Below are 27,562 nucleotides of genomic sequence, written 5' to 3' on the forward strand. Positions count from 1 at the left end.
ATTATTTATTTGGCATACCAAAACTTACATTTTAGTTGAGAAGATGGAAGATTAGAAAGACAGAGCGCTTTCCTTTCCACTTTTATCAGCACATGCATAATCCCCCTCTACTCCCTCAGTCACAGCTCTGGGGTTTAGTTAAAAATGAAAATCACAGACAAAAAAAAGCCTCAAGCTGGAGAAATGCTGTGCAACAACTCATAAACAGTTCAAACAGCCTGGATGCAACTCAATGGAAATTCAGAAACAGTTTGCTAGTGGCTGGAATGCCAAATAAAAATGAAGACTCATATGGGGCAGGAAGGCCTAAAAAAATAGTCAGGCTGTTCTTAAGTGAGTGAATGTGCTCTGGGCCACCTCTTCCCATGTGGCTGCCACACAGAGCACATATACCTCATTGCATATAAACAAAGTATTCCAGGTATCACATGGTAGACCATGTGTAACTCCAGAAACCTAATTTTTACCCTACATCCAACAAGAGGGAAAGCACTTCGTAACTAGCTAGCTTACCCCCTGGCAGCTGATAAGCTGGGTTTGCAAACACTACCCCAGTGCCTGAGAAATCATTACGTTAGTCTATGCAGACAGCAAATTACTGACGTGTTATGAACAAAGAAGTGCCTACCCTGGAGGCTCTCAACTGCATTTCACAGGCAAAGTGCAATTCTTGCTCTTTCCCAGTAAGCCCTATCAGTACTTCTCAGCCTCAACATCTCTTGGCCCTACGTGACCACAGAGGTGCATTGACAGTTTCCCCATTGCAAGACTGTGTGTCAACAGGACTACTCAGCTGATTAAGAATTAACCACACAAAGAAAAACCTTCAGCTGAGTTAAGGCCACAACATTCAGCACTTGGCAGTCTCAAGGACCTTTTCTGAACGAGGATAACACAGTAATGTGTCAAAGGGGAGAAAACCAGTAAAGATGTGAAAGTAAAAAAAATTATACAGTTGCGATATAACTTAATGAGTAGCTCAAGATTTTCCTGACTGTAGCTGGAGTAAAACTTTCACCATAGGAGGCATGTCAGGAAGAGGAGCTGAGAGCACCACTTGCCCACCTTCACTGGGATAGGATGCTGTCTGTAGGGCTGCAGCACAGCTCTTGATGGTAAAGCTTCACCTGCAAGAGTGACTATGAAAAGTCACAGTGGAGGATAGCAAACTGCAGTACTTCTAGGACAAAATGTGCTTCAAGACCACACTGGAACACCTGATTTTAGAAGGCGCATACATGAGGGCAGAATTTGGCCTATATTCTGTGCACTTTTAAGTTTCTGTTCATAGAGGAAAGAAAGAAGGCCTCTCAAGTTAAAGCAGCAACCTGAAGAGTAAAAATAATCCCACAGCCTGATGGATAGAAGGTCCCCTGTCCTTAGAGAACAATATAAGGGCAGTGTCAGTAAATCTGCATACCAAAAACAGAAAACTGAGAAACTTAAGTCTTGAACACTGACTTATGAAAACGCCTTTAAACAAACAAGCAAAAGAAAAATAAAAATATCACCACCACGAAACAACCTTCTTTTGAATCTCAAAAATCTTCTGTCACTTGTAAAAAGCTCTCACTTCACTGACACAACGATTTTATTTAAACAAGCTCTATTAATAAGCAAGGGTAACATTTCTCTTGGTTATAATCTTATCAGCCAATTGAACACTTGATTAGCTCTTTAGCTGTGGCAACATGCAGCTGCCACCCTCCCAGGTCACTGATGCAAAAACATCCCTTTTCCAAGATGCACCTTTATTCAGGCACATCAGTTTGCTGCTTCTTTAAACATGGGGACCAATTTGGTACCATGACAAATACATTTCCAGGTGTTGGCTACTGGCATAGGTTAAGGCAGCCACTTAATTCCTGTGGAAGAAACTGCCATGTTAGTTTAACTGTCACCTTTCACTCCCGCAAGAAGAGCTTAAAGCTTGAGTTGAGGTAAGAAGCAGGACTGGCAGAGATGAGACAGCTGCTCTTGTTAGCAAGAGTGCTTCATATGGAGAGCCTGTAAGAACAGCTTTCCTACTTGAACATCATGGAGAAAGTGTTCTGGTGTTTTTTTGCTATCTCCAGAGAGACACTTTTCCACCACAGCAGTTTCCGTAAGACAAATGTACATAAACTGGTAAAACATGGCAACCATATTTAACTGTAGACAAAGCTGCAGGTTTATCACTACATCTTGTGTCAACTGTACCAAGGTGTTTCAGGCAGCAGCTGATGGATTTTCACACAAAGTATGTATGCTTCCATAATGAAATTCATTTAAGTGTCCAAAATCCAACAGCAGATAGGAAAGCTAAATTCGGAGTATTTCAAATAGGCAAGTCATCACTGAGAAAATACGTAAGTCAGCCTGTCACTGGGACTTTCTGGAATTGTCATTTATGGAAAGGGAAAAAAAAAAGAAAGAAGCATAAAAAAAAGTTAAAAAGGAGTTCCTGGCTTAATTTACATTTTTGTACTCTAGCACTCATCCAATTTGTCCACTGGGGACTTGATCCAAGTTGCAGCAAAATCAAGTTTAGGACCATTCTTGTTAATTTAAGGACAAACAGATGGGTTTAATTTTTTTACAGCTTCAATCCTCTGGAGCTCTCTTCCCTCTACACCTTACAAGCAGTGTTGGCTCCAACTTTAATTGTCCTAAAACCATGGGACTTTCACAAAAGGAGCTCAATGACCAAAAAGTGTGTGTAGTATATATATATAAAAACTTTATGAAAAACATGTAACAATATACAATTCTGGAAAATGTCCCTTTGCTGCTGTGGGGTCTGTAGCCAGGAGAAAGCACAACATTATATAAAATCCTGACAGAACACAGCTTGAATAATCCCACCCTCTTCCACAATGGTGCAGATTACTTCATCTGCGATGGTCTTGAAAATGCATTTAACTCTACAGATAACCATGTTCTTCATAACAAAAGGAATGAAAATGAGAGGAAAACATTACTGTTTGCCAAAGAGAAAGCACACAAAAAAGCAGCACAAGGCTAGTAAGGAAAGAATGGTTAATCTCACATTTTTAAAAGGGTATTATAAACAAAGAATGGTGAACAACAAAAAGATATTAAAAAATACAAAAGTGCTTAATGGTGTTCTTTTAAATATTTACTTTGCTGCTATTTGAAGAATAATTTGTTCCATTTAATAGTGTTGGGCTCAAAGGACCACTTTAATCCAGAGAGATTAATTATAGCCTTTGGAGTTATAAACACAATTTGGGAAGTGAAGCAGAGAAGAAGAGAGCGATGCCTCTCACACTGGAGATTAACAAGATTACACGCTTCGGGGCTGCACCACACTGGTTGTGCCCCTGCTACACCTGCATGCTACAGGCAGAACAGTACACAAGGTGCCCATAAACTGGGGAGAAACAGCCCCCAAGATATCCAGGGAAGACACTACTCTACCCTACAGCATTGGGTAGTTGCCCATACACCGTTGCTATGGGCAACTAAAATATTTCTCAGGTGTCCTTCACCAAAATACAAATTCAGTTGTACCTTACGAAGCCGTCCTCTGATCTTGCTTTTATTACCTGTGCCATGAATGACAAGTCACCATGCCAAGACAAGCAGCAGCACTCAGTGGGCACAGGACCTCAACCACACTGCCTTTAAACCTTTTGAAATATGCTTTCACATATCTCTCCCTCTGCTCATCATCATATCCCACACGAGCAGACACAGGAACTGGCAACACCATGCAGAGCAAAGCTGGAAGCAGTCTTACCTAGCAAGGGGTTGGCTGCTCCCTCCTCCGAGGTCTCCTCAGCCCCTTCCTCCCCCAGGCCGGAGGTGACCGAGTCCTCGGGGGCAGACGCAGATTCAGGGGTACTGGGCCCACTGACAGACCCCGAGTCCCCTTCCTCGCCACTGGAGCCATAGCGGTCCGGTTGGGCAGCCGTCCCCCCCTCACGGCAGCTCCTGCGCTCCTTGCGGTGCACCCGGGAGTGCAGCACCATTTGGTGGTAGGTGCGGAAGATCTTGCCGCACTCAAAGCACTCGGTGGACTTGTTCTGGGTGGCCCGCCGGCTCTGCCGTGAGGCAGGGCGGTAGTCCAGGTCCCCCTGGGCGAGCGGGCAGCTCTCACCCGATGGGGTGCTGCCAGTTTTCTCCAGGCGCCCACTGGTGCAGCTCTTCTTCTTGGGGTTGCTGGAAGAGCTGGGTGAGTCCTGATCTCGTTTGCGTTTCTCCTGATTGACAAGGATGTACTCTCTTTTATCCTTGTCGTAAGTCACGTCTGCATCCGCCAGGGCCTCGTCCCATCCCACATACTTCACATACTCTGAAGGCTCTACTACTTTTCCTTTGGTGGCCAGCTGCCAAGCTTGGTAGCTACTGACGGGATCCAGCTCAGCTACCCTCTTCCCAGGCTGTTCTCTTGTAACTCTATCCAGCCCTACAGATGGCCTTAGATTGAGACACTGAAAGAAAAACTGCTTCGTTACCGAGGAGCTTAGGCTCCCATCAATTAATTCCTCAGCCTTATCCCCAGTGCTGCCCCTCTGTGCTCGGTAGTGAACAGCATTATGCGCTTTCAGGCTTTCCATATTTGTAAACAGATTTCCACACTTGGTGCAAACTTCATACAGAGATAGGCCTGTCACAATCATCTCTTCCTGTATCACATTATTGATAGTGGCTATGAGCTCCAAGTCATTTTTTGGTTTGTTTTTGCTCCCAGTCTTGGGGCCATGTGACTTCATATGGTTTTTGAGAAACCAGGGCTCTTTGAATCTCCTACCACAAATGTGGCACCCATGATCAAATGACCCCCTGTGCTTTTTCATGTGAGCTTTCAGGAACCAGGTTTGACTAAAAGCCTGACCACAGACTTCACATGGAAACTCGCCTGCACTCGGCTCACTCTTGCAGTTCTCAGTGTAGGCCCCCCCGTTTGGGACCTGAGCGTGGTCCTTTTCTACATGGCTTAACAGCATCTCCTCCCTCAGGGTCATGTAGCTACACAACCTGCACTTGAATGGTTTATGGACCTGGTGCAGGTGTTGCTCCAGGTCTTTCTTCCTTTCAAATTTGTTTTTGCAGAAGGTGCACTGGTACGAGGTCAGCTTGCCATCCACCTCGGCTGGAACCGCCTCCATGACCTCCTTCTTGCTGCTTCTCAACAAGATCTTGCTGCTATCAACCTGAGCAGTACCATTCAAGATCTTGTTGCAGGCAGATGTACTTTTAGTGGGGCTGGTGCACCCACCAAGGCCCTCCGAAACGCCCATCTCCCCCAGCTGCGCCTCTCCCATCTCCGCCTCATGCCCCTGACTTAAAGTGCCTGTTCTGTGACTACGGATGTGGATCTTGAGGTTGCCCTTTTGGGAAGCTCTGTGATCACAGTAAGGGCATTTGTAGGGCTTCTCACCCGTGTGCTTCCTCATGTGCTGCGACAAGGAGCTCTGAAAAGGGAAACTTTTACCGCAGATGCAGCAGCTGTGGCACATGGTCTTGTCAGTATCCATGTCATTCTTGCTTAGCTTGCCTGGGCTGGAGGATCTCCGTAGCTCCATTTCTGCCTCTCGTCTACGATCCATCTGTATCACTGCAACATCAGGTGAGCGGGGCAGGAGGACAAAAGCATGCCCGGCAGCAGAGGAGGGCTGGACCGCGTTTTCAATCATACGGTTCTGCAGAGAGATGTTTTATTGCTTCATTCTCTGGGTAATGTTTCTCCTTTCAGCTGCTCAAGAGAGTCTGAAGCCCCGCTTCACTTCTGTGTGCTGTGTAAACGGATGGCATAGATCACCTGAAACAAGAACAAAAATCACACAAATGTACAGAAATCATGTAAGCAGATTCTTAAACCTATATATTTAAACCTATTCATATTTTTAATTCAAAAGCTTCCATCACACACTTCATGTTTAGAAGCACACTGTGCTATAATTTATTGCTCCCAAAACCAGCAGCTTCTCCTTTTGCTGATAATCCAGATTTCAGTGGCAAGCATCATTAGTAAACAAGTAAAATTAAAAAAAAGCAAATATTCATTTCCAGAAACTGACATTAGAGTGTCTTTTAAAAAGTACAAACTTTCAAAACATTTTTTGTTTTAAAACCAGGCAAAAGCGGCTAAAAATATACCTTAAATGAGGAAAACATTTCTTGAACGGGTTATTATGCTTTAAATCTGTGGCTTTACCATCATGTGTAATTTCATGTAAAATACTTACTTGCCAAAGATAAAAGGCTTTCCTAGAGTCTTTAGCAAGTATCATATTCCTGCTGGCAACTGCATTACTTTGCGTCTCAGACAGCTCTGCTCTGCTTGATGTGGCATGCACAGCGCAGGCGCAGAGGCTGAGGACGCTCAGTACTTTGATTAGAGAGAAAACAAGAATCCAGAGCCTGACAAAGCATTCAGGAAAACCAGAAGTTATTTCCTGATGGACAACGAAGAAAAAAACCTAAACCCCTCAGAAGTGTAATATTCAGTCATGATCTAACAAAGGAAACTGATGATGTGCGTAGGTATCAAATGATCTTAAATACGAGTGATTTATGTCAACAAGACATACAGGAAACCACAGCACCACCCACCACTATGAAACAGAATCTGAACCATAAACAAACAAACAAAATAAGAAACAGCTCTGATTAACAAAACAGATTAATAAAAGTTTTAAAGCTTTTGTATCTCATCATGACTAAACGCAATGTCAATATCTGCCTCAGCAATGCAAGATGCAACACACCAGCAATTCCCCACCTTGTATATGGCAAAAAAAATGGGTAAATCTCCACAGATTGTTTCTTTTCCAATTACTACACTGTAAAAAATCTTCCCCCCTTTCTATCCTCATTAAGTACTACAAACACCACATGACTAAGATCAAAGAATACTGTATTTTCTAACAAAAAGAACCAATCTATTACTACATTAAGAAAACATCAACTTCTTAAAATGCAGCTAAAATATGCAGAACAATAACAACACTATATATTCACACATCCATCACTTGACATCTGTGACTCAATAAATAAAGAGCTACAGATCTACAGTTGCACATTTTAAGGTGTATTCACTTCTGCATCTCTTCCATGTGTAAATAAATAAATAGTCTAACCACATCACCAGCGTGAGCCTTATAAAAAGCAAGGTAAAACTGATGCAATGCTCATATCAGCTACACACTATAGAATAACTTCATTATGTTTAAGATAATCTAGTCTCTTATTTGCTACAGGACCATACATTCCTGGGCTTGATTTTCCGCAATATCTAATATCCGTTCAGCATGTGAGGAGTTATCAACAGCATCTACCCAAACTACCTTTTCCTCAAGAGAGCCGACAGTAATATCTAAAGGACATGATGCAAACGCGATTTCATTCCTTGAATGAAGCATTTTCACATTATGACTAATCTATTGTGACTAAAAAGAAAAATAAAATCCCAAATTCAGAAATCCAGATGAGCAGGAAATTTATAAACAAGAGTATCTAAATTAATCTCTGGAATTAGCCATTTAAAAATAAATGGAGGGGCAACCTCAGAAGAAATTCCCTGGGTATTTAATGGATGTCAGCCACTGGAAGTTGTGGCTGTACCAGAAGGTACAAACATGCCAAACAGCAAATAGAAGTGCAGTTTACACAGCATTACTGATGTATGAAACAATTTAGAGTAACATCTTATTTATTTGACCTGTAATCTAAACTTGCTGAGTAACAACCCATAGTGTCTTATAATCAAAGACTTAACATAAAAGTCATTATATCATAAAAAGAAACACCAGGGTAACTTCTTGCATTTCACACAACAGTACTGAATACTTCAACAAGCTACAGATTCTTTTCTAATGTTCTCCACCACTGCAAGAAAAAAACCCCAGCACGCTCTAGGGCAGATTTTTTCCAGGTATTTTATACAATCTTTTCTACATTCTGTATTTTCTACAGTTTACACCAGTGAGAAACACTTCTTATTGGCAGACTGACTTTCAGACTAGTGACTTTTGGGTTTTTTGTAGGTTCCATTTTAACTCAACTTTCTACAAGGTTTCCTGTCTGAAAGTTCAAAAGAGCTTTAAGAGCCAAACTTAGACAAGAATGCTGTATGCAGCAGTTCAGACACACATAAATCCAAAGCTTCAGAGTCCCTCTGTTTACTTGGCCGCAGCTTCCCTGTGCTTAGCCTTGACATATTTCACTTTAATTATTTATAGCATTTTCATTAATGAAACTTAGTTATGAAAATGAGGATATGAAGAAAGCATTATTTATAAGAGGGGTATTAGCCACTCACAGAAGATTCCCCTCAACCCTATATTACATTAGGCCTGAGGGGGGGAAAAGTCAGAGTTAAAAAATTGCCAAATTATTTTATTAGTCTAAAATACTTAATGGAAGTGTTATCATCTTCACCAAAATATTCTGAGATAATTGTTTCATCTTTATTACTTTAGCTTGGCCAACACAGTGCAATTTGTAACTTTAAAAGTTGAAATAAAGTAATCCTAGATTTGAATTATTTAAGACTCACAAAAATTCCAGCCTGTTCTTCCACAGACAGAAATTCCAGGGGGAGGAAGGGTGTTCACCCAATCCAAGTTTGCTTTACACAGCATGGAGAGTTCTCCCTTAGGCTTTGGGAAATTGACTGAGATAAACATATATGAACAACTTAGAACTCCCTCCCTACATCATTGGAGTGCCACTTAAAAGTAATGCTTTTAGAGGGGCTCTTGGAGAACAGCAAAGCCAGTGTTCGTTGGAAAGAAGCAGGAAAAAACTAAAAACAACTTTGAAGAAAGCTTGAATTCCAAAGACTGAATGTACAAAATAAGGAAAGCATCACCTGCAAAATCCTTCCAATAGAAAATAATATTTTGGCTTAATAATTTCCACTTCAGCATTAACTACTAAACAAACATGGCACAAGGGATGGAAGGCATCAACTTGCAAATCAAGCCCCGCTGATTGCTCTTCTGCTGGGAGTAAAATTTTGTCACAGCTACTTTTGTTTCTTCCAGGCTGACTGTGGTAATAATAATATTTGTATTTTGAAATAATTATGACTTCGAAAGTATTCTGAAATAATTCTCTTTCAGCACACATGCAACATGGGCATGTCCAGCTACCCTAAGGCTACTACATACACGTTTCAACTCTCACTAATTTCAGGTGGTAGACGGTAACCTCTCATTGTTCTGGTTCAAGTTCATCCTGCAGTTCCTTAGCACCATCCTTGTCACACAGAATTATAGGAGAGTCACATCCAGCCTGCAGATTTATCCTAGACTGTCACAGCACAGTGATCCCCACTAGCATACTTGCAAACCATAAGGAAATTCAAGTGAATGCAACCTGTAAATTAATATGTAGTCTTTAAAAGTATTTTGTGTGTTTTAATGGCACTGCAGCCAAATGCATGGCACTGTAGATGCTAAATGCAATACAACTCCTTGAGGGTGTTTGATATTATGTTGTAAGAGGCATATGAACTAGATTCGCTTTGTTTTGTTGAACTACGGATCAGCAGTTCATGTAAGAGGATGCTGGCCACTATCCAGGGCATTTCCAGCCCTTATTAAATATACTGAGGCACTTAACACCAGTACCATTTACATGCACCTTTGGTATATAAAGCAAGGTGGAAGAGAAATGTACAAAGACCCAAAACCAAGGAGGGGTGGCATGATGAGAAATGCCTTTGCTCAGTCAAATATTTCAGGCTTGTTTCTGCACGACTTGCCCCACAGACAGCCTTTGCCTTGACCCACACAGTGACAAATACAAATAAACTTTAATGTCCCCACCAGAAGGGAAAACAAGCTTCCCTAATAGCTTAAACCAATAATTGGCTAGAATTGACGCTATTTCAAACATGCAGACGCCAAAACTTCTCTGGTTTTAAAAACTAACACAGACACAGTTCTTGGGTGAGAGAAAATACATATGGCCAAAGGGACCTGCTGTCATCACAGAGCCACAAGGCCTTTCCCAACACCAGCCACAGCTTTCCCAGCAAGGTCATGGTAGTACATCCCCAGTGGCAGAGATGCAGGTGCACCAGTGCATGGCTGCACCATCCTCACAACTTCTGCAAGTCTTTAAGTATATTAAAAGTACAGGGGAAGAGCATTTTAAATAGAACAGGAGCACTCTGAAATACTTAAACTCTACATGCCACCTGCATGTTCTGGAAGAGGACCGGATATGCTGTGAGGACTCCCTGCAGGGCAAGACAGACTCTCTTAAGGGTCTTTTGCTCCTCTTGGAAAACACTTAATGCAAGAAGAAACTGAAAATAAACTACACTAGAAAACTGAAAAATAGAGTGCAAGAGGTACCATATTGTAAAACTAATTGAAAATTCATTTGCTGCATATACATATCCTGTGCAGAGCAGAATGAGAGGAAAACATACAAGAAAATTATTCCTGTTCTAATATACAGAAGACTATACACTCTTTAATTTTCCTTCAACTAAACCTTACTTTAAAAATCATTTTGCATAGCTGTAATGGCAAGAAGGAAAAACTCTTCAGTAAGTAATAAGCAAGAACATACACTCTGGGAAGCTACACAGACCTATTCAAAGAGCACAGTGTCTATTTGAAAACAAACTGCTTTCAGTTTGGGTGCAAGTATTTCAAATCCCATCTGAAACAAATGCACTGGAGAAATACTGCTCTTACAATCTTCAAGAGCTTTGACTATACACTCCAATCACTCCGCTGTGCTCCTCTGCCAAAAGCAATGACTTTAAAAAAACTAAACAAAACAAACAAAACCCCCCAAAAAACAGCACACAGAAAATACTGTAAGGCATGATCTTGTGGAAAAAATATCTTACTGAAATTTCTTCTAGATGACGAAATGATAGGACACAGAACATAAATGTGTAGGTGAATTTGAGAAAGTTGTAACTGTTAAAGAACAGCAACCTGGAGAACTGATCTCTCTCAATTTGAGGAGGCTCAAGTAACCCCAGAGCCAAACAGACTTTGATGTTGAGAGTAGAGGCCAGAAGAGAGCAAAGTGCAGGAGAAGAGTAGATGGAAGGCACAGAAAGTTTTACAACTGTCTCACCAGCTTTCATGCTCACCGCATTGCAGAGACCTTTTTCCCCTCCATGTCTTCTCCCTGGGCTGCAGGGACATCACCTTACGCACATACTAGCCGTGCTCCACCTGCACACCCTCCTCCTCACTTTTTGAGGAGACATGGCTTCTTCTGAACACCCAGATCCCATGGGAGCCATTGGTCCACCACCCTGATTAAAGACTTGATCCTGCCATCCTCATTTATGCACCAGCCCTACCAAAATGCCTTTTACAGATCTATGTTACTAGCCTCTAGACCCTTTGCTCACTTGAGCTTATCAGCACCTTTCAGACTATATCAGAGGGTAGTAGAGTGAGTGTACCTTTAGGCAGTAAGCACATACTTTCTGGAAGTCCTTACATTATGCAGCCTATGGACATTAGGTAAAGGCTGCGTAGCTCTGAAGTGATTTTCTAAGAGCAATCCAAGCTAACCCACTGAAAAGCTATTAAAAAATCCAAAGCCAGTTCTAGAAGACTGTCAAATTTTCAAATGCAGCCATCTTGACAACAGACCTCCTAAAGTTTGTTTAAGCATGTCAAAACTGACACAGGATTGAAAAGGGGAAATAAAAAGCTCCCGGAAAAACAAACAAGGAATTTCTATTCATTTATTTCCACTTAGGCTATATAAAATCCTTCAGCATGTTGCAATACTTTTTTGTTCAATTATTTTAAACCAGCCTTCCCCTGCGGCTGGAGAAGCTCTTCCCATTTGAAAAGTTTGCTGTCTGAACCCTGCAATATTATTTTGAGCTTCTCCAAATACATCATGTGTTTTCGTGTCCTTCTCCCTCCATGAGCTAATGACATTTTGCAGCAGGCTTCAGAGCGGCAGCCAGGGCTGCAAAAGCAGACTCAGGCCTTTTTCAATTGATGCCACACCCTTAGCAGAGGAAAGAATACACTGAAATGAAGATAAAACCACAAATGCTTAAAAAGCAGGAGGTAGGCATCTGCAGCGAGGTGATCTCTCTCAAAACAAGGTCAGCACAACCTCTGTAACCCAGATTTTATTGTGGCTCCTCAAGAAGCAGTTCAGGAGCAAGCGGAAGAGGGGGGAGCTTGCTTTTGCGCTGCTACAGGGTATGTTGAGAAAGACAGAGCTGTCACCCACTCCATACACATTTTGTGTTTTAGTATACTGTGCGTGTTTGTCTTCTGGGAGACAAAGAAATGTACTTTATTAGTTACACTGTAGTATTCTCAGCAATGAATTGAAATATATCATTAACATCCAGGACAAGCTTTATCTTGCTACTCAAACAAAGGGACTATTCTTTGAACAAATTGAGGGGGAAAATCCCGTAATGACAATGAAGAGTTCCTCTCCCTAAAAACTGTGCTGCACAAGAGTAACAATTACGGGCTTATATTCTACAGACTGGGGTTGCAAATAGCTGCATGAAGCGATGCATTCACTATTGGGAGACTAAGTACCATTGATGACAAGGCCTTGGGGCTTCTGCTGTTCGCAGACCAATCAATAATCCATTATGAACAAACTGCATTTCCCCTCTAATATGAAGAAATGAATAAAAGGGAGCCAGTATCACTAGTACTTTCATGGAAAAAAACAACAATGCAGAAATCACAAAATGCCATCACAAGACTTAAAACTACTGGTGATGTCTAACACTGACAGAACTACCCATAATAACCCTTTATTTTTACAGCAGTTGCTGGAGATTATAATCCAAAATAATAATCATTAAAGGCTTTTTTTTAAAGGCAAAATTCTTTCAAGACTACTTATTCTGGCTGCAGGACAAAGCAAAAAAACAACATTAATCTTTCAAGACAAGGACCAGAAAATTAACTTACTTCAAGTATCTACTAGTTTGCTCAAACTGTTTTCTAATGCAAGGTAAATAAGAATGTCTAATTAGAAATAACAATGGGACTGGACAACCATAACAAGACTTTATTGCAGCAGCTGTGTTACCATCCAGACACGAGGCCCTGAAACTGTTGTTCTCCCATTGTCACTGTCACATGCTACAATGCCATCAGAAGAGGATCCATTTAAATAGCACAATCATAGCACGCCTCAGCATCCTCAGTCCAGTTCCCAAATAGACTTCTCAACACAGCATGGGAAGGCAGAAGAGGGGAAAAGCTCTTCTGAAAAATGACAAAGTATTTAAATTTAAAAAAAAAAAAAAAGTTACTCATTTTTTGGTCAGTAACAGTACATTAGACCCAAAGGAAACTCTGAGACCAGTATTTTTAATGCATAAGGCAGTCTATGTCCTTCCTTTTGCTGAAATATAAAGACTAGTAGTTAAAGTTGACCTCACAGGGTAGGGGGCTAGCGGGAATGAATACACAATGTGATTATTGATCAGCCCTAGAAAAGCCAAGAACTGCACTAGTGCAGATGTGATTTTTTTTTTTCCTAGGGTCATTAATGATATATGTTGGGAAGACAAAAGCTCTTATTCTGACATGCTGTAACAGTACTGCTAATTCTGAACATAAGCATCATCCTAGCTTCAGAAAAATCCTAAAAACTAAACAAAAAAGACGTCCATTTTTTCAATGTAACAATAATGTTTTCCGATTTGGCCACACCCACCAAGTTACTTTAGTATCTTAGTACTCCCCAGCAGTAAAAATTAGAAGAAAAGTTGAAGAAACATCCACAGTTCTGATAGTAACAAAAAAATAAGTCAGTTACAAATACAGGCAAAGTCACCTCAATACTGTTTTATTACCTCCTTATTCAGATCGATGGCATTGACGCTGTCTAGTCATGCATGTCTATGGAGATGCACATATACATGGGGAGCACAGTATTTTCCCGGCATCTAACAGTGCTTTTATATTTAATGATCTTGTTAGGGTTTCCACTGCAAACCAATTTACACGGAGATGTAACATGGCCATTTTAAATCTTCAGCACAGGGGCTGATTTCAAACTGTATGGACAGGGTATTTTCCCACCAATATGCTGCTATGTGCTCAGTTTGTATCTTACAATGGGGGAAACAAAGAAGGTATCTGTTTTTATTTTGACTGTCATGACAAGGAAATACTTCGGTTTTTAATTTTTACATTATCTGCAAGAGAACAGGGACTGGATCATCAGCTGGCCTCAAACACAGCAGTACAGTACATCACACACATACACACACCACCCACCCCACCCCTTGCTGCCTCTTTCATTTGCCCCATCAATGCAAGCTACACACAAACCACATCCTCAGCTGCCGTAAGCACACACGGTGCCATGAAATCAATTTGCACCAAACGAGAAGCCGTACTGTTAGCTAAAACCAGAATGCCTTTGTGCTGTGTAAATCAAGACTTGAATGCAAGAAAAGCAAGAGCATAATTAAAAGTAAACATTATGAATTGCTGATTTCCTACCCTAGCAAAAAGTTACAAGAAGCAATGTTGTCCTATGTGCCCAAATTCCTCCCTGCCACAACTAACAGTTACACCAGTGAGGAACAAACTTCAGTGCTTGAGTACATTCATACAGTGCTGTAATTACTTGTCCATAGCAGGCCTGAAATGCAAAAAACTGTATGTTTAATACCAAGCAAATTTACTAGCTACAGCTATGTTCCGTAGGTCAATGAAAGGTAAAGATTATTTCTATGGTACGTTGCTATGAAATAAGCTGTGTGGAGAATTAAGAAATTCAAGGTAATAAATTAGTTTCTCTTACACCTAATATATCCTACTGTTCAAATTGCTACAGTAAAATCATTACCTTATAAATGTAAGTGTCGCCAAGCGTTAACCTGTTAACAGATTTAGAATTACAGCACTGTTGTTTGATTAACTATTAAAGCCTTACAGTAACAAAGAATTATTTCTGAAATAACACCAGCAAGTTGTTGCTTAGACGTAAACCACCACCACCACCACCATCACCACCATCCCCCCACCCCCTCCATTATAAAGGAATTATAAAGCACTGAAACAAACTTTCGGGCAATACTACCTTATCTCTCTTCAAAACTCCATTTTAAGAGAGAAGAGAGACTGCATTAAAGAAAAAAAAAAGGGGGGGGGATGGAAGGGGAGAGGGAAGAGACAGAAAGAAAGAAAGAAAGGAAGAAAGGGAGAGGGAAAGGGCAGAAGGGAAACACAAGGAGGGATAATCATATGCAGTAAGCCATAAAATATTCTGTTAAACATTACCTTCTGAGATAGCAATGTTTAGCACTGAGACGCAACACAAAATACACACCACCAAAACCTCATTTTCCATTGCTGGGTTACTTATTTTTATATATGAAAGTGTTTTACTGTAAGCTCTTGCAAAGCACAAAACAGCATGAACAAAGTCTATTTTAGGAAGCTTTCTCAAACATCTAAGAACTTAAGCAGGTAATTAAGACTTTCAATCACAGTTTTTCCATTCTCTGCAACATTTCTGAATGTCAAGCATGCAGACTATGCCCAGGCCCGACACAGACGTTCTGCACTTTTGCGATCCCAAACCAGCCAAGCTGAAGCTAGCTTTGCACTAGTTGAAATTCAGGATCCACTGCATTGCTTCAAGTGCAGGCAGCTTTGGCTTAGTGACTCCCAGCCCCAAACTGGCAGAGGACAGTGCTGAAGGCCAATCTGTGGATTGCCAGTGTCTCAGAAATACCTTCATTTTAACCTTCTTTTCGCTAAGGTATGCAGATACCCCCAAGTATCATTTGAGCCACAAGTATATTTTGTGATGATGAGCTTTTTTACACTTGGGTAGTATGACAGATGACTGTTCATACTTTAAAAGAAGGATCATGAATTTCTAAGTTCAGCAGCGGTTTTAAAGATAAGATGCCTGCTGTTGTTTCACAACCCTGTTAATTGATTTTAGAGTTTTCTGTATCTCTCAGCATTAAAAGCTACTGACAGTATGTATGTGATAAATCCAACTTTGTACTACACCGAATCTTGTACTGCCCTATCACTATCAGCATAAAAAAGCAAACAGGTACAGCCAGTACAACAAAAGTGGTATTACCATAAAACATGAGCTGACTTACACAGTGGGGCAACTACTTTTCTCCTCTATTTATGTATTTACTTTTATAAACACAAAGGGAAGAAAGAAACAGCCCTGTGTATCAAATGAATACAAAGCACAAGATGACTTTCTCTGGATTTCAAAGCTCCCAGACAAGAGAAGAGAAATTAAACTCAAACCAAATCATTCAGCTGTCAGTTGATCTGGCTTATTTTGGTCTGAAATACTGAACTATCTCTGTGAAACATCACTGCAATGTATCATCCAGAGAGACAAACAGATTCCATCCACTCCTCGTAAATACAATTTCAGGGCACACTTTACCAAGCCTGTTAACTTTATTCTCATTAAGGCACAATGTAAGGCAAACTTCAGATTTTGGCAGGTCAGAACACTGTGGATATCACAAGATAAACCCTGACAACTCTGATCAAAACTACTCCACCTTCCTTACAAAAACAGGTATATGTACTTCCCCTCCCTTTGCCATTTAATCAGACTAAATCTTTGGGCCAATCCCTCCTCTACAGCATAAAAGTTGTTTCTTCAGAAATACAAACAGAAATTTACCAAAGTGCTGAAAATTATTCTGTATTTCATCCTCAATGGAAGAGAAGGGCCTGGATGGACATCCATCTCTAAAACCATTCCTGAGCTCACTGCTGGCCTTAGGAACAGGTAGGTAGATCTAAGAGCAGACAGAAGACTAAAAAGAAGAGGAACAAAACCCAGCCTCTACACAGAAAATCTTGTACAGCCTCAGCATGTAAATGCTGAGCAACTACTTAAAAACAAAACCTCCCTACAATTACCACTGATAGGATAGTAAGCAAACAAGCCTGCAAGGAAGAAAGGTCTGATGTTGTCTGTTTATTTTTCCCTACATTACAACTGCAACTTGCAAGGCAAATCTATCAGCTGGCAAGACAAATATCAATTACACTAGGAACATGAATTTGTTTGCATCACCAAATACTAGTCAGACTTTATTTCTCCTTTCAAAGAAACATGCCTGTGTACCACATATGAACACCAACACCCGCCCCTCTCACTCTTTGTGACAGAGAACTCACATGTCGTCATTGCTATGTTCACATCATCTTCCACCACAGCACGGGTCCCTGTCCATCCCACTCACACCCACTCCTCTTCTGCAGCACTGATTTCCTTCCTTCTGCTCTCCAACCCAGCTCCACCCCACCTCCATCACCACCATGCCTCCAAGCCTCAGCTATCCACACACACCACCTGCCTGTCAGATCCCTTCTGGACTGCCTGGAGGCAGCATGGTCCCTTTCCCAAGCCACTGCCATCCCGTAGTCCCAGTGTAAAGGCCACTTCTTTTCCCCACTCTTCCTTTAGTCTGCTCACTCTTCAGCCCTGCTTTCTCAGTCCTCCCCAAAGCTTTTGTTTCTTCCAGAAGCACCTTCACCTCCTCTCTCCCAAACTTGTTTGGGCCCTTCCTGACTAATTCTTCCATTTGGGTTCTCCCTCACTTGTATGGCTTCAGTCCCTCTTCACTGGCTCCTTGTTCAGCAGGACAGTCAGCAAGTGCCTCTTCCTTTCCCCTTCTGTCTTGTTCCTTAGAAGATGCGCATTCTTCAGGTTTTTCTATCTTTATTTACTACAGAGTCATCTCTGGCCACCAAGATGTTCTCCTCTGCTCTATTCAAGTAACTGCTGTTAACAGCATAGCGCTCTCCCAAAAGTCAAATGGATTATAACACCCAGGTCAAACACCTCACATGTTAGGTTCAAGTGCTATTCTTCTCCCTCAAGGACCTCCACAGTTCCACCTATTCTCTTTTGTGTGGGCAGTGATTCACTTTCCCTAATGCATCTTTTGTATCAGTTTCCCACTTATGACCTTGTGTTTTGACATTGCATTTAGAATGTTTTTCCATTATTTTTCCATTCATTCTTAAAAGTTTTCCACAAATTACTCAAAATTATTTTCCAAAACATAATACATCACTTTGTTTTGTTGTTTCTTTTCACGAGTGCATAATATGTGTAGTAGATATTGCTATATTCTAATTGGTACATACATTCCTCAAGGCAGGGACTTGAAATATTTTCATACATGCTCTTTTATATACTTTATTATAGAGTGCCAAATGTTCCAACTTCAAACAATTTCTAAGAGCAAATTATCATTATAAAGTCAAGACTCGCCTTTTGAAAGAGGCAAAGTCTCTCTTCTCATCACAGGCACAGCCAGCAGTTGAGAAACCAAGACTCTTTCCCATGAGCCCCAAAAGTAAACTAATGCCTTCTTCTGCTTACCCAGAGTTCACCTATTAGTGAACCAAAAGGACTATCAGATAGTAAAGAAACGAACAAAGCACAAATCATGTCACTAACCTCTCGCCTCTCTGCCTTTTTGAAACACAGGTTTCCAGCCAATTGCATCCATTTACATGATATTAATATCAACAAGCAAAAAGCATATCAAGCAGCACATTTCATGTGCACATGCCACCAAAGGAAACACTGGGAAAAAAGTGGGCAGTGCAGAACATCAAATTAAAGTATAAGATCCCTAGTAGTGAAACTCACTTCAACCACGTGTTCTTACAGGCCTTAGCTTATTTTCTACAGCTGGGACTATCAGTCCAATTTGAAAGTTTTCTAAACTCACTTTCCTCCAGGACATGCATGCTGTTTTCTATCACACATTATACCATTCTGCAAATACAAATACTCCTTGACTCTCAGGGCAACGCTGAAGCAAGTAGATTTTCCACCAGAGATGCACAATATACTGTGACTCGCTAACTCCCAGAGCAGAATTTGAGCCACACTGTTAAATCCTTAAACCTGTTACACAACAAATAAGCATGGATTATGGCGTGGCTGGTTCACCATGGGATGTTTTGTGATGCTATTCGTAACACACAAACGCCATTTGTCTCAGCCACATACACAAAGATCCTTCTTCTGTTTTTCATTACCCATCTTTTTTTACCGCTTTCACTTTTCTGCATCTGACCCATTTATTACTCAACTACTCTCTATTTAATATATTTTTACACCATAGTGAGTGCTAAATAATCACGGTTCAACAGCACAGTATTATGCTTGCTCTGTATATAAGTGACTGCTCACATTGGTTACTTGACACTTCTTACTATGAAAACAAACCATTTATAACTATATACTATCTTTAGTACTCCACAGCTACTCCACTTGCAGTGGAGAGCATACAAATAAAAAGAAGCAATCTGTGCTGCGGAGGTTTTTATTTCAGTAGAAATATCAAGCAAAACTAAGAAAATGTCTGGCTAGAAGCACATTTTTAGGCAGGTGCAATCTAATTTTGGCATGTTTACAACAGTCAGCTACAATGTTTGCTAATACTTTAGAGGATTTGGGATTTTATTTTTTTAAAACAGGTTTAGACAAGAACACCCGTATTTACTTACTTAGGTAATGGGTGCATTTATCAGAGTCACTGTTTATAATCTGAAAAGAAGATTTCCTCACAAGGAAAAACTGGCCACATTAAACAAAAAAAAACAAAGTCACGGAGCCTCACAACTTGACTAACAGTAAACACATTCTTGAAAGAAAGAACACACACACCATTATTACTACTGCATATAGCGTCACAGGTACAGGACTTTATCCATAGCCATGCATTTTCTAAACATACGGAAACCTTTTTCATAAAACCCATGTATGAGGCTTGTAATCAAGTAGGAGAACTCCTTTCAGCATCACAACTCTCAATATACAGCTTTGTTAAGTATCATTCATCATTCTGCCACACTTCTCTACTCACAGGCTTTCAAGTACCTCCTAAACTTCCCACACATGATTAACACAATCAAGATATAAAGTCAAAGTGCTAATTAAAAACACTATTCAAAACCAGGTATAGTTAAAACTTGCACAGAAAGCACAATAAAAGTTATGATTACAGTACTGCAAACTCAGAACACTAACCCCCATGGGCCAAGCATTCAAATACCACAATATACCCAAAGACAGGAGAGGTTTTTGAATGCAGCTTCACTGTGAATTCTCTTATTTGCCTTTTGAGCTTTTATATTCAGTCATGTCTCAAGCTTCTTCCAACAACTCTGAAGCCAAGGAAATTTCTGTTTTCAGAGGCTTACATCTCCTGTTTTGCAATCACTGGATGGCAGAAAAGGGGGCTGCAGGAAATGATCCCCACCCTCTCCTCCGGCAAAATCATACCAAGGGGCAACACCAGAACTATAGCCAACAGATGTGGTATTCCTTTCCTCCTCCACTTCAGCCATAAACACTCCTCAGAAGGCTATAGCAGCTTACCTATAAACATCTAATGCTGGGGGCCAGAATAATCCCTCCACATACTCATCCAGTGGATAGTCAGGTGTACAGCGCATGCATAACCTCCATGGAATTTACGTGAATCAAAAAATGAGGCAAAAGAAAACAAACTATTTTATTTGGTTTGGGAAAATAATACTATTTTATTTAGGTATATAGTGTTTGAGATCTAGGTTCGTAAGTATTTTCCTTAATGCTTTCAACTAGACTTAACAAAATTAAGAATGCTAAAGATAAATACAGTGTTGAAAACCATCTTAATTTGACAAGCCTGTATAAGCATAGAAAGATCAAGGTACCCACTGACAGACATCCAGTGCCATATACTCCTTGGCCCCAGCTACTTCTGCAGGACACAAGCCCTTTGTTATATCTGCCAGGTGCCTTGTGGTACAGATGTGGCATAGACATTGCAAAACCTTGAATGGTACTAAAAATACCTTGATCCTCTGCCAGAATGTTTCTAAGTAAACCATAACCCTGAATATAAGTAGAATAGACGGTGATAATACTACTGTAAGACAAGCCAGCTCTGAGGGAGCAAACAAACCCCACTGTGTCTCACTGGGTTTGTCATTTGTAGATTATAAACAGTGACTCTGCAAAACTGAGTCTTGTCTTGGGTACAGCTAAAGGCAGCTGCAGCAGCTAACACCAAAACCACTAAGGACTGGGTTGTTTCAACCCAAATTATTAGGTATCCTTGTAAAAGAGAATTCCAACAGGCCAATCCTCTGAGACACATCCGTGGTGTCAGAAAATAGAGGTCTGGATTAGCATCTATTTCAACACTTTACGTTCTAGCACATTATCACCTTCAGACTTGTGAAGATGACGTTCCTCCATATGCTGCAGACCACAAACCAGAGGTACAGAGGGTGATCTCATGCTGTTACCTAGATACTTCCTCATGCTGCCTTCTAGATGACTGGACCAAGCAAGGCTAGTCCAGCCTCTGTGTTTGGAAACAATGGGGCCTCACCATGTGGCTGCATGGTACCTCCTGCACAAGGCAGCTGTTCTTTGGGAGCTCTGCTACAGCAGTTTTATATAGCTCTCTTACACCGTGAGGATCTCTCATTTCAGGGCTAGCAGAGAGACTGCCAGCTCACAAGAGGTTCAGGCACGTTCAAGTCTTTCTTGGTAACAAACTGCAAGTCAGATATTAAGCTGAGTCAGTCAGGTGTTCAATCCCAACCTACCACATCAAGTTTAGCACTCGCTACACATTTGGACCCGCATGAGAAGGAGATACACCAGCCCTTCAGCTTTAAAGTACAAGACTAACATTTATCTCTTATGCATTCGGCATTATTTCTGTTTGCACCAGACTTCTTTATAAACGCTGTCTGAGCCTATGAGGTGCAGATCAGCTCAAAACCAAAGTGCCCAAAATTCTAGGTTCCCAATTTGCCCAGTGCCTTTGCCACTACCTAACTGATTCAAATGAGGCTCAGCATTTGCAAATGGCCAAGTCATTATGCTGCAAAATGGTAAAATTCGGAGAGTTCCCCTGTAGGGGTTACCACCAAAGCCTTGTCCCAGTGCTCCTTTCCCAGGCAGCCACCACTGAGCACTGTCAGAGAGAGGATACTGGAGCACATGAACATTCAGCCTGACCCAGTTCACACCCTCTTATGTTCCAATGACTATTTGTAAGAAATCTTAAGCCATCTGCTGCTGTACAGGAAAAAACTCAAGGTCCCCTGTGTCCCAAACTTACAGCCCAGCCACCTCCAGTCAGGCAGCGGGGAGTCACTTTTATGTGACCACAAAATTTCAGGGCAAGCCTTATCTTTCACAGTGAGTTGCAAAACAGCCAAGCGCTGCAGCCACCCAGCATGCAGCCAGCATCTCCAGCAGAGCAATGGAAACACACCTCACCAACGTATAGCTGACTCCCTTCCATGCCTTTTTATGCACGTATCTGAGAGGTTCCCAGTCTTCAGAAAAGCTGACAACGTAACTTTCAAGCTGGGAAGGCAAACAGCGATGGTTCTCTGGGACACAAAAGTAGAAGGAGGAGGAAAAAACAGGCTCTAAACACACACACATATCCACCCACTCTGCTACCTGCTCTGCTTCTGTGTCACAACTTCCCACTGCGCAGGCTGTCAGAAACATGGACACCTTCCTTACTGCGAACCAGACACTTCCACAGCTGCCTACAACGAGCTTCCGAAACATCCCTGTGCCTTCACCAAATGGACTTCAGTGATCAACTCAAGCCAGGTGTCTTGCACCCACAGCTGAGAAACAGAAATCAAGCTAGAAAACATCCATAATTAACCACAGGGATATTTTCTTAAACAATGACATTTTTAAATGACATCTTTTTAAAGATGTCCTAAGATTTAAATACCCAAACACCATTAGATTTTTTGAGAGAATGGAATGCTACTATGAAGAAAGCAATTACATTATCAGTGTATTTGCACTCACGGACACACATCAGCCTTCACAGCTTTCACTGCACGACCAATAGTTTCTCTGTTTGAAACAGTGAAACTCATCTATAGAGATTTTGTGGCTAACAAGCATTTGATTTCACTTTCCAGCAACAATGCAGCCATTGTATTACAAATACCATCAAATGAAATTTTAATTATTTTCTAAGAGTCACTTGGTAGCTGTTAATGAAGGCAAACTGTTAGGGAAGCCCTGCCAAAAGAAAGTAATGACCAGATGTGTATCAGAGCACCAAGGTCTAATTTAACTGAATAACAACTATAAATCATTATAAAGACTCAGACCCATCTATTATCAACACTCATCCCAATAGTCCTTTTAAAGTATTTCTCCTAACCAAAATCTGTATAAGCCCTCAAAGAAGTAGTTTAGAAACCATGTAAGTAAGTGAAAAAGAGAAAGAGCAGTAATTTTACAAGGCTTTCCAGTTTAAATCCCAAGTTGTTTTCAGTAACTTCTGTTAACCTCTCTTTACAGCTTTTTTAGAGTTCATAATGCTTCCTGCAACCTAAAACAAAAACAAACTGCAGAAACCTCACAAAGTTAAGGATGCGCACTTTAATTACGCTACGTTAATAACATTTGTCATCTACATTAACATTGTAAATGAAAACAACACATGCAGACTTGGGCCTCTGCTTGCAATAGCTTTTACCCTTTGCTACCACGCCTGTGCAGTAGCAGCTAATTAAGGCTGTTGCTAGGCTGTGAGATACTACGTTCTTGCCACTTGTATTGCAAAAACAGTGATTTATAGTCCAGCTCGGTTTTAACTGCACGGTGTGTGGCTCTGAGAAAAACTCACATTTCACACTGATATTATTAGACTGGTATTTTTCACAAAGCTGAAGGGAACTATGTTTCCGTATACATTAAGTAACTGGAAAGCAACTGAAGGAAAAGCCTGTATCACCTTACATTTCCTTATAAGGGATTAGCAATCCAAAAATATTTAAACTACTCTGATAGCCCTTTGACATAAACATACTAAACTCCAAGGCATGAAACCACAACATTATCTTCGACACAGCCCAGAAATATCCAACTTAAAAGCTGCTTCATTTGTAAACATTTCTTTATTAGAAGAATTCTTACTGCTTCACAGGTTCATATTCCCATGTCTCCAGCCTATTGACTAAATAAGTGTAACAACATCTACGCATTTTATAATTAAGTTATCTCCACATTATTGCTCTTGTTCTCCAGTGGTGAAAGCCCTAAAGGAAGAAATGCAGCTGCTGAGAACTGAGGGCAGTCCTCACTTAAGTAGCTTACAGAACAAAAGCTGAACCCAAAAGTTGGTCTCCTTCTTTCTGCACAACAAAATCCAGGGAAAGGCTTCACAATTATCAAATATCAATCAAACATGCATAAAAATCACAGTTCTTCACTCATCAGTTCTAGCACCCACAAAAGACTTTTTTGGGAGTGTTAGGATTATTTATAATTATTTGAATTACTTATTATAGAAATGCAACCAGCAACTGAAAAACTACACACAGGGTTTTAATTACTCTCTTAAGTGCTTTACATGAAGTTTGTTCTAACATTTTTTCAGCTGGCCAAGAAAAGCAACACATGTCAAGGTCAGAGAGAAATAGCTGGTTCTTGCTTCATCTGAATTCCAGTTCTAGGCAACAAAAAAATCCAGCAATTTAAACAGGAAATTGGCTTGATAGTTGTGAATTCATCTTTTCCATGAATAAAGAAGTAAGATACAGCAAGTCTGCCTGCTTCTGCTTGTTTCAGCACTGATGGAAAGAAAAATACATTTAGAAAGTATCAGATTTGGTCTTGCTGGAGAGGAGGGGGTCGGCAAGCAGTGGCTGGTTTAATAAAGCTATTCTTCAGTGAAGTACAGAAGATATAAGTTGCAGAGCAAAGCAGCGTGTTGCTTTCCTAACTCTACAATGTTCGTTTCTAGTATGAACTGTAGTCTCTTGCACAAAAGAAGATAATCAAGGGCAAGTGCCAGCAGGTCACCACTCATACAAGCCAGTGTAGTTTCGGTGACACTGCAAGAACTCTGTGGCTTTATTTCATCTGACCTAGAGCTTAATCACTGTACTATTCCCCCCACCCCTCTTTTATTAGAATAAAAAGCCATTCTATGATGAACACTGTTCATACTTGGTACAAAGATAAAGCATACACAATGAGGACATTCCTTATTTCCTTAAAATCTAAGTCAGCATAGCAGTGACTCTTAGTGAGAAAGAATATTTTTCCAAGACCAGTGCCATCACTTTATTGTAAGAAGAGCCATAGAAATTAGACCAATGCCCCAACTTCAGAAGGTACAAAGTAATTCAGAAGCAGGCAACAGTATGCTTTTCTGAAAAGGTGTCTTCTTGACTTCAGACTTCGAGTAGCCCTCTTAAGCCATAAGCTGTATGTTATAACCTCTCCATTAGTCACCCTGCGCTGTAAGGTTTTACTGTGGTAATACCTTGGTATAGCGAGTGCCACAGATGAAACTTCTTTTGAGACGTCACCTCATTCTGGCACTCAGCCACAGGAAGACTCCTCTTTTCACTCAAGCACAACTCCACAAACTATTACAGGCAATAGTTTTGAATGTAAGTTCAATGTAGAACATTGGTAAAATACCTCGAGCCTAAAGCAACTTTTTCTCAGTATCTGCACTTAACTTGAAAGAGGTATCAAGCCAGTTTTACAATATAGGAAATTTTATGGAGTTGCATGGGCACAGACAAGCAATATAGACAAAGAAAGAGGGCAAACTGCAACTTTTAAAGTAGTGAAAGAAACTTATGCATGTTATTTTGGAGGTTCCTTTCAAAACTTCAGCTGTGATTTTTGCAAGTCTCCTCCTTTGCCTTCTTGTGTAAGGGTTAACCAGATAATGTAGCGATAAGTACTCAAGAATGCATACCCAGAAAGGCAGAAAAAATGTCTCTTGAGGAAAGGGGGGAGGGAATAGAAGAAAAATGAGAGAGGGAGGGAGGGAGGTTACAGAATGAGGTTTTTGAAGGAAGTACCAGAAAAACTTTTTGGTCCACCTTAAGTGCATGGGGGTTCACTACGCTTTAAATGCTACTTTGAAAATGTTCTATTTTGTCTACAGAGCAAGCCAGAAAGTATCTGTAACCATTAAATTTCTAGGTATTACCCAAAACGTCCTATAACAGACTATATTGGCACTGTTACAGGATCTATTTAAAACTGACAGTTTACAAATCTACTTCCCTAAAATATGTAGTCTTAGCATTTCCAGGTTTTGTTGTGTACTGCCTGAATAAAAATATCTGATGCACATAATTTATAGTGTCCTAAAGTGGCCTGCATTAGAGAAACCCTCATCCGTCTCCTTGTTCCACATAAAACCATTCAACTGCTCTGAATGGTAAAGTCAGCATTTCATAATTATAACTCTAAATTAAGGCTTTTGTGGTGTTATTCTCCAGGAAAACTCATACCTACATTTTACAATGAGAGAAAAAATATCAAAATACATCTTACATTTAAAAGCTTATGAATGAATCCATTGTATCACTGACAAAACATGCATGAAACCAAAATCCATCTCATTTCCACATTACTTTTTTTCTTCTACAGGAACAGAAGTTCACCTAAAATTATTTTCCTTTCTGAAGCCAAATGCAGAGAGGGGGCTGCACTGTAAATACAGACTTTTCAGGCATCTTTAAAATAAAAAACCCAAGTTATTAAAGACAGAACAAAAAGAAACTTAAGTCATTAACTGAAACTTTACACAAGCACAGATTCTGCAAACACGCAACTGAGTAACTTTACACACAGAAATAATCTGATTAAATCCAGTGGGGCTACTCTTTTTCTCAAAGCCACTCAGACCTATGAAGTGTGAGTAGAGTCACATGACAATAGGTTTAACAGAAAGTGAAATCTGAGATTTCAGTGTGAAACTTTAAAATTTATTCCAAGAAGGTAGTACTTCAAACACTTGATCAAATTCTATGCCAAAAACCCCACAATATTTAAAATAATTTAAAATTATTTGAAACGAAACCTGAAATTTCCCAAATGATGTGCAAATATTTTTCAGTTAATTGGCTCTAGAGATATTAACTAGGTTACTAATTTAAGCAAACACTTTTTAAGTCTCAGGTATCTCTACAAACCATCATGTTTAAGTGCTTAACAAGGACAGCTTGCTTTTCAATGTGCTTATTACCACAATTCCCATTGACTGCAATGGGATTTCTAAGTACTCAGCTCTTCTGAGTAAGGGAATACTTAATACCAGGACAGAGAAGTGCAAATTTAGAAATCTATAATTAGGTCATCCAGATTTTAGAGTTTTTGTCTGAATGACTGATTTGTGCATTGTTTTAGAGATGATAAACTATCACACACACACACAAAAGCCAAACCCAAAACCCTAGAAATTATCACACAGTAAAATAAAAAGCACACTCCTTTTCAAAGAATTGTATGAGAAGATACCAACAGAAGACTGGAGCTTTGATCTTAATAATCACTCACACAGTGGCAGAAATATCCTTAACCCTCCGAAATACATTCAGCCAACATTACAAGATGCAGGGCTTTCTCAATAAGCATTAAATAGAGGATGACTTCACCTAAGAAGTCCTTTAATCCTTCCTGTATTACTTTGTTGTCTAAGCACATAGCAAAACCCTCCCTGTTGTACATCTCCCTGTATCTGCAGATAGCATTCTCTACAACTTGGACGCAATAAGCTGCAGTTCACTTTTCA

The 27,562-nt window shown here is 40.4% G+C and overlaps 1 protein-coding gene across 1 annotated transcript in view; it reads right to left on the reverse strand.

Annotated features, from left to right (window-relative positions):
- Window positions 1-27,562, reverse strand: part of ZNF516 (zinc finger protein 516) — a 103,140-nt gene that overhangs the window by 54,485 nt on the left and 21,093 nt on the right. The window contains exon 2 of the mRNA XM_034060719.1: window positions 3,743-5,767. Within this exon, the coding sequence (XP_033916610.1) occupies window positions 3,743-5,642 (1,900 nt within the window). The 5' untranslated portion in view covers window positions 5,643-5,767. The remainder of the gene's footprint in view (window positions 1-3,742; window positions 5,768-27,562) is intronic.

This window comes from Melopsittacus undulatus, chromosome 1 (genome assembly GCF_012275295.1).
Source record: "Melopsittacus undulatus isolate bMelUnd1 chromosome 1, bMelUnd1.mat.Z, whole genome shotgun sequence".
Classification (NCBI taxonomy): domain Eukaryota; kingdom Metazoa; phylum Chordata; class Aves; order Psittaciformes; family Psittaculidae; genus Melopsittacus; species Melopsittacus undulatus.